The sequence below is a fragment of the Tarenaya hassleriana genome, unplaced genomic scaffold, assembly GCF_000463585.1.
Source record: "Tarenaya hassleriana unplaced genomic scaffold, ASM46358v1 Cleome3, whole genome shotgun sequence".
NCBI classification, from domain to species: Eukaryota; Viridiplantae; Streptophyta; class Magnoliopsida; order Brassicales; family Cleomaceae; genus Tarenaya; species Tarenaya hassleriana.
Window position 1 is genome coordinate 8,177,486 of NW_010966177.1, and position 8,190 is coordinate 8,185,675.

General features: G+C 40.3%; 1 protein-coding gene and 1 pseudogene across 1 annotated transcript in view; both read left to right on the top strand.

Annotated features, from left to right (window-relative positions):
• Positions 1-3,732: 3,732 nt before the first annotated feature.
• LOC104820205 lies at positions 3,733-4,754 on the top strand (annotated as a pseudogene).
• A 544-nt stretch (positions 4,755-5,298) lies between these two features.
• Positions 5,299-8,190, top strand: part of LOC104820206 (adagio protein 2) — a 12,728-nt gene continuing 9,836 nt past the window's right edge. The window contains 6 exon segments of the mRNA XM_010550573.2: positions 5,299-5,302; positions 5,457-5,525; positions 5,528-5,602; positions 5,605-5,694; positions 7,276-7,425; positions 7,428-7,657. Of these exon segments, the coding sequence (XP_010548875.2) occupies positions 5,299-5,302; positions 5,457-5,525; positions 5,528-5,602; positions 5,605-5,694; positions 7,276-7,425; positions 7,428-7,657 (618 nt within the window).

An 8,190-nucleotide genomic window follows, 5' to 3' on the forward strand; every position in this document is an offset into this window, starting at 1 on the left:
CAAGTTGGCAACTTGCGTTTTCTGTCGATCCCGGTCCGCCGGACCAACCTCCTGGTCCGCCGGACTGGACACACTTTTATATTTTTTTTTTCGAACCTTTCTCCCCAGTCCGCGCTGTCCAGTCTGAGTCCGCCTGAGCGGTTGGTCCGCCGCGGACCGTTCCTGGTCCGGCGGACCAGCCCTGTTTTTTTTTCTTTTTCTTTTTCTTTTTTCATTCTTTCTCGGTCCTTTCCACACGTGACGATCCTCGTGCCTCTCCCCGATATTGTATCATCACTTTTGGTGATTTCGTGATATCTCTATTTAATTATTCATTTTTAATAATTAAATATTCAAATCGGGTTTCGGGGTATTACAGATATGCCTGGCCAAAAACAGCATACATCATGAGCGCACAAAGCATATTGATGTACGATTGCATTTCCTGAGGGATATCGTAGCAGAAGACAAGATTCAAGTTCTGAAAATCAAGTCGGAAGTAAACCCCGCAGATATCTTCACGAAGCCACTAGCTGTCAGCAAGTTCAATACAGCATTGAGCTTGCTCAGGATAGCTGAGTAATAGCTCAGCTTAGTCGAGAGATCAGAGGGAGAACACGGTGAAGTCTTTCTTTCACAGGCAAGGTGGAGTTTGTTGAAGTTTTGCCTAAGAAAATAAAGACTTTGACTCATTAGGAAGGTTCCGGTTCAAACTAACCGGTAAACCAAAAATGATTGAGTATTGCAAAGGTAACAGTCCAGGACGCAGCGTTTAGTCACTGCCTCTAATTAACTCAGAAACGACGGCGTATTTGGAGAAGGAGGTGGGTGATTCAGCTCGATACATAAATAGAGTTGCAGATCGTCTTCTTTCAAAAGTTCGAAAAGTTCTTCCTCTTTCTGGGTTCTTTATCTTGGATTTCAAAGGATTCGACGACTCTCGGTTTTTGTGAGAGATCGATCGGTGTTGTAAAAACTCAGTCACTATAGTTGATTGCCGAAGCTCTCTCGGCCGAGACGTAGGATTCACATTGAATCCGAACTCGTTAACTCGCTGGTGTCATCTTCTATTCTATTTCTCGAATTCGTTCAGTAATCTCAGGTTCTAACTCAAAGTGAGACTTCTAAATCACCTAAGATTCCAAATCTGAAAATCGAGTTTTCACGGATGGATTTATAGATATTTTGTAAATAAATTAATACACAATTTTTAGATATTGGTTCAACCCAAAAAAAAAATTAGATATTGGCCCATGAATTGGATCATCGAATAGGCCAAAATTCAGACTTATTGACCATCATATTTTTATAGTTCATAACGCACTAAAAGACCTAATCTTTATTTTGACAGGACGAATTTTGTTGCCATTCAAATTTATTTCATCCAAAGGCGTGAACTTTGGGATAACGCCCCAGAATCCGAATCCCGCCATAACTAGAGGAAGAACAAGCTCCCATTGAAGAAATTGTAAAAATAAAATGGAAGGTGTTCTCTTTCCCATTCCAACTCCAACCCCTCTCAAATTCTCTCGAGGTTTCACCCGAGTTGATTCAGTAATGGCGTCAGGAGGTGAATTCGGAGGGACCCTCTTCGATTCCCGTTCTGGGTTTCGACATTGGAGAAAATACTGGTAAAATTTCGTCTGGTAATGAAAATGTATTGTTCAATTCGATTGTGGAGCAGGCTTTGCACGGTTTGAGAAGTTTCCTCGATTCTACGAAATCTGAATTGCTTAGAATTGATTTTTTCGATGGGTTAAGGCTCTGGATGGATCAGAGAATTTGCAAAGAGCGATTTTATTAAAAAGGTTAGTTTTCTTTTCGAATTGTTGAACTTCGAAACTCGATCATCAAGTCATTGTAAAGTGTAGTTAGTAAAGGAAGGAGTCAAAAGTCAAAAGGATATCTCGCTATTATTGTTTATATCAAATCTCTCCTCCATATCTGCTGTATTGTTACTCTCTTCTACGTGTATATAACTCATGTACAGAATGACACGCTGATGGCTCTTTTGACAAGTGCAAGGCCAGACTTGTTGCGAAAGGATTCCACCAACGCCCCGGGATTGACTATCACGACACTTTTAGTCCGGTGGTGAAACCGGCGACAGTCCGACTTATCCTAAGCATTGCAGTGACTCGTGGATGGTCTCTCCGGCAACTTGATGTGAACAATGCCTTTCTCCAAGGCCGACTAATGGATGATGTCTATATGACTCAACCTCTGGGATTTGTGGATCATGATCGGCCGTCTCATGTGTGCAAGCTCCACAAAGCTCTTTATGGGCTCAAACAAGCTCCGAGGGCAAGGTACACGGAACTTCGACATTTTCTCGTTGGTATGGGATTCACCAACTCTCTTGCGAACACCTCGTTGTTTATACTTCGAGAGCCCGATGCATTGACATACCTACTCGTCTAGGTTGACGACATTGTGATCAAAGGAAGCAATGCAACCCGCTGCCAATCCATCATCACCATGCTTTCCTCCCGGTTCTCCCTCAAAGATCTTGGGCGTCTCTCATTCTTTCTTGGTGTGGAAGTCACCCACTCACCTACCGGCATCTTCCTCAATCAACGACGATACATTCTCGACCTTCTAAAGAGGACAAACATGCTTAATGCGAAGCCCGTCTCAACTCCAATGTCTTCGACGACCTCCCTCATGTTAACATCGGGCTCTCCATTAGATGATCCTACGGAATATCGCAACGTGGTTGGAAGCTTACAATATCTACACTTCACTCGTCCCGATATAGCCTTTGCTTGAAACAAGCTCTCGCAATTCATGCACAAGCCGACTACGGAGCATTGGATAGGGGTGAAGCGTGTCTTGCGGTACCTTGTTGGATCCTGCAGTCTCGGCGTCTTCATGTCTTCTCAAAATTCACCCGAACTACATGCTTTCTCTGATGCCGATTGGGGTGGTAATCGTGATGACTTTACCTCCACTAGTGCTCATATTGTCTATTTCGGAAGCCACCCAATCTCTTGGTCCTCGAAGAAACAACGGACCGCTGCCCGCTCCTCCACCGAATCCGAGTACAAGTCTATCGCCTCTACAGCCTCTGAAATCCGTTGGTTAGCATCTCTCTTCTCAGAGCTTGGCATTGCTCCAACAACACTGCCAGTTATCTACTGTGATAATGTCGGTGCGACATATTTGTGTGCAAATCCCGTGTTTCATTCCCGAATGAAACACGTCGCCATCGACTACCATTTCATCCGCGGTCTTGTTCGTGATGGTCTGCTGCGCGTCTCTCACGTCTCCTCTCTTGATCAACTCGCGGACGCTCTCACGAAACCGCTCTCTCGAGCTCGGTTTGATCTCTTGCGGGTCAAGATCGGTCTCGCACACGAGCCTCATCTTGCGGGGGCGTAAAGGAAGGAGTCAAAAGTCAAAAGGATATCTCGCTATTATTGTTTATATCAAATCTCTCCTCCATATCTGCTGTATTGTTACTCTCTTCTGCGTGTATATAACTCATGTACAGAATGATTTTGCAATACAAGAAAAACACTTTCCCTAACCTTCGTATAGTTAGCATCTTAGTTAGAGAATTTCGATACTCTCTTACATCTAAGTTGTTCAATAAAATTCCTCTAGAAAAATATTTGCTTGATATTTGTGCTAATACAACCGCCCCTCATACTTTTTCAATTTGTTTGAGAGGATGAAAGAGACGGATTCTTCATCTACTTTGGTCACTTACAATGTGATTCTTGATTCTTGATTCTTGATGTTTATGGGAAGATGGGTAAATCTTGAAACATAATTTTAGATGAAATGAAGAGAAAATGGCTTCAATTCGACGAATTTACTTATGCAAGAGAGGGTTTATTAACTGAGGAAAAGGAGTTATTCTCTGAACTTCGATCCCCCGGGTTATCAATTAGGAACTGTAACTTACTATTCCTTGCAAGTTTTCGACAAATCATGAGTTTATTTAGAAGCATCAAGTGTTTCTGAAAGAGATAAGGGTATACCAATTGCCTAGTGGAATCTGTAACATACAATGAGTTTGTTTACGCTTATGTCAGAGCTAGTTTTCACAAGGAAGCTGCGGATAAAGACCCGAAAGGGTGTAAAGCCAACCACAATCACTTATACTACAGTCACAAGAATAAGCTTCTTTAAGGTTGTTTCACATAATGAAAGAGTCCAGGCGGCTTTGTTCCAAATACATGCCCCTACAATGTTGTACTTGAAATGTTGGACACAAAGTTGAAGTCTGATGAAATAGTAAAGAATAAAGTGTAATGGATGTTCCACAAACCATTTATCATGGAATAAGATGCTTCCCATATCTGGGAAGAGTAAGGGTATGCATAACTATTTGAATCAAGTGCTCCATAAAATAAGAAGTTGCGGATTTGAACATGACAGAGACACGCTCAACACATTGATCAGCTCGTATGCACACTGCTAGTCAACGACTGATGCATCGAAGATGTATGGTCAGATGACAAAAGCTGGTTTTACCCCACGTCTTGATACTTTCAATGTCGTGGCCGGACAAAAGGGCTAGAGTTAGGTGAAAATGTGATTCTCGACTTGCAGAATAAAGGGTTCAAACCTACTGAAACGTCTGATGCTTCAGTGGGTTTGCTAACGGAGGAAACTCCAAAGGGATCAAAAGAGATGAGCAGGAGATAAATGAAGGACCGATATTCCCGAGCTGGATGATTTTGAGATCCCTGGTTCTTTCTCCAACGGATCCGCCAACACGGGATAAACCCAGATCTTGTAACCAACAACCTGATGGACATGTATGATGTCAGAAGAGGAGAATGTTGGAAATCCGAAGAAATCCTCAAGGCCCTAGACATGACATATCTAAGATCTGATCTAGTCTCTTATAACACTGTCATAAAAGGGTTCTTCAAAAGTGTTGAGGATACTTTCTGAGATGATAGCATACAGAATCCGACCGTGAGTTATTGCAGGGCACGAAAATATAGTAAAGCTATGGATTTTGTATCATGGGTCAAACGAAATGATTGCTCCATTGATGATTTGCGATAACCATTAACCGCAAATTTCTTGTTTTGTAGATTTTGTTGGGATTTTGTACTGAATTTTACGTTGTTTTTAACTTGTATATATGTAAGCAGGAGATGTGATGAACAATGCAAGTCTTTTAACTTATTGCCTAACTCGCTGGATATTTTCGTTGAACCGAAACTGGTTCGGTATATTCTAAACCGGGAAAGAAGGAATTCTGACCCGATTAAGGTGAAAATAGCAGATCGGATAAAACTCGATAGGTTTCATCATCAGTCCAAGATCTTTCCACCAGAAAGGAATCGGCGAAAGCATATGCGTACATATAAATATCGTTTTCGTTTTTCTCCTTTTCTTTCACTGAGCCTAAAATTCACTTTTTCTGGGATTTCATTTTCCGGGTTTCTTCTCCTGTCGCCGAAGATCAGAAGAACGAATCTGAGTTTGACTAAATTTGCGAGCTTTCGGGTTAGGGTATACAAAATTGGAGTGGGATAGTGAACCCGATCTCAGCATCGACGGCGAGGAGGCGGAACATGGATGGATGGGGGAGATATGGTAGGGATTCAATTTCCGGTGGAAAATCTTTCTGGGACGATGCTGTGTAGGATCGTGATCACCGAGCGTTAGAGTCTGATCACCCAATCATATACGTAAACAACATTTTCGAGATGGTCACGGGGTATCGAGCAGAGGAAGTTCTTGGTCGAGATCTTGTATTCCGTCCGATTTTGATTCAATGTGAGGAGAGTTGTTAGATACTTTTAGGTCTGAGGATTAAGTGTAGGAAAATGTTGAAAGACATGGTTTTTAACTGGAGAAAAGAGACGAAGGTATCTTTATTGGTGAATTTAAGTGAATGATTTGGTTCTTGGTTGACAATCCTTGAATGGAATAGTGCGGTTCATATATGATGATGTGGGCATCTCTACTGATATTTCTAGTATAGGAAGATATTATTCTTAGAATATTATCATTGATATGATTATGATTTGCCCTAGATATTATGTCTAAAATATTCTATTGTATTTTGCTATATATTATGATGTATTCTTCCAATTATCAATAATAGAAAAACATTTTCCTATTATGGTATCAGAGCTTCGGTTTTCGTTTTAGATTTTTTTTTTCTCTTCTCATCAACAATGGTAGTTGAAACCCAAAGCGACGATGAAGATGATGATATATACTAAATCCAATAGTATTATCATCTTGAATATCGTCTTCCATTCACTTTGCTCTTTTTTTTTTTAATTTTTTTTCGACGACAGAGTTCATCACTGTCAATTCTAGCCGATATGCTACTTTTTTTTTCAGACGATGTTCGTTTATCGATGTCAACCCTAATCGTTGTGAGATCTTTACACATGACATTTAGACCTTTCGATTGGAAAACTCCGATCACCGATCCACGTATTTACGTCCCTTTTTTTTTCTATCTTGCTCTGTTGCTACATTATCACGCATTATGCGTCGCGCTTTTGCGCCCATTTTTTTCTCCGGCCTAGCCGCTATATACACCGCAATTTTTTGCGCTGCGACTTCATTATCGTGCAACCCAATTTACGCATACGCGTCGCACTTTCGTGCCATATCAGCCTCTGAGAATACAACTCTCAAGCTCTTCAAACGTTATCAAACAACACCGACTCAAGTCTGAACTACACCAACAAATGGAAGATGATTCGTTTAATACGATCATAATTTCAGTTTTCAATTTTTATATAACAAGATTGAATTCATCATATAGATGATTCATCTTGAGGGGATATATAGGAAGATATTATTCTTAGAATATCATCATTGATATGATTATGATTTGTCCTAGATATTATGCCTAGAATATTCTATTGTATTTTGCTATATACTATGATGTATTCTTCCAATTATCAATAATAGAAAAACATTTCCCTATTATCTAGGACCCTTGGAGATTTTAGAAATCTGGGTTTTGTTTTCTTCCAACTCTCAAAATCTCTATTTGTTTATGGAATTAGAAATTGGATCCATAGGAAAAGAACATGATAGGCTGAAAACTGTTCTTCCACTAAAAAAGAAATGATAGTTTCAAAATGCTCAAAACCTGCACCAGACATCTCAACACTTGAATTTATTTGTTTGTATGCTCTTTTGAATCGTTTCCAAAATCAAACACGGTTTCTACTGTTAATATCTTTGCTTCTGGTCACTTTTGACGGTAAATTATGAGCAAGATTTTTGTTATGATCTTGATGTTACTCCACAAGAATTAAATTTGAAATATTTCCAACCTGAGTTATTATGTGTTTTCACTTTGCAGCCGTTTCTTGCAATGTAGAGGACCTATTGCTAAAAGAAGGCATCCGTCAGAAGACTCAACTGTTGCAACAAAAATGAGGCGATGTCTTGCAGATGGCATCGAGTTTCAAGGCGAATTGCTAAACTTTCGGAAAGATGGGTCTCCTTGATGAATAAAATGTGTATAATCCATATTCGTGAAGATGATGAAATCACTCATCTCATAGGTGTTATGTTCTTCACAGATGCGATCATCGATCTTGGTCCATGTCTTGTTTCTTCTACAAAGGAAATCTCTAGAACGTCCGAACAGTCTCGCTCATTCGTTTCTGCTTTAGTTATCGGAGAGTATATCGTCTCTCGTGGTGTATGCGAGCTATTCCAGTTGAGAGATAAGGTGTTAGTGTTGGTTTAGTGCTCTATGATGTACTGTTTATGAGCTTTCTTTAGATACATTCGATGTATTGATACTTTCTATAGTTTTATGAGAGTATTTGATTCATTACATGTTCTTGCATACTAGATCTGTTATGAAATCCATGTATCATTATGAATGATACTAAACTCCCTAGTCTTGTGTCGTTATGGGAATAACGACATAATAAGACTAGTATGATGTGTGATTGATGATCATAGAGATGATCATAGGTATTGGATACGATCACAGTCATAGGTATTCGTTGGAGAACGGAATACGGGATTGACCCGCATGAGATTGTCACATGGACTAGCGTCATGACTTGAATCTCATATGGCGGTTCCATGATTGGATCCTAAGACCTGAGATATCTACGGAATCAAACATGAGGAGTTGCGTGCTTTGAATACGTCAAACGTCCTGCGTAACCGGAGGATTATAAAGGCGTGTATCAGGCACGAAACGAATCATGTACTGGATTGTAGATAGTCAAGACGAGATTTCTACCTCTC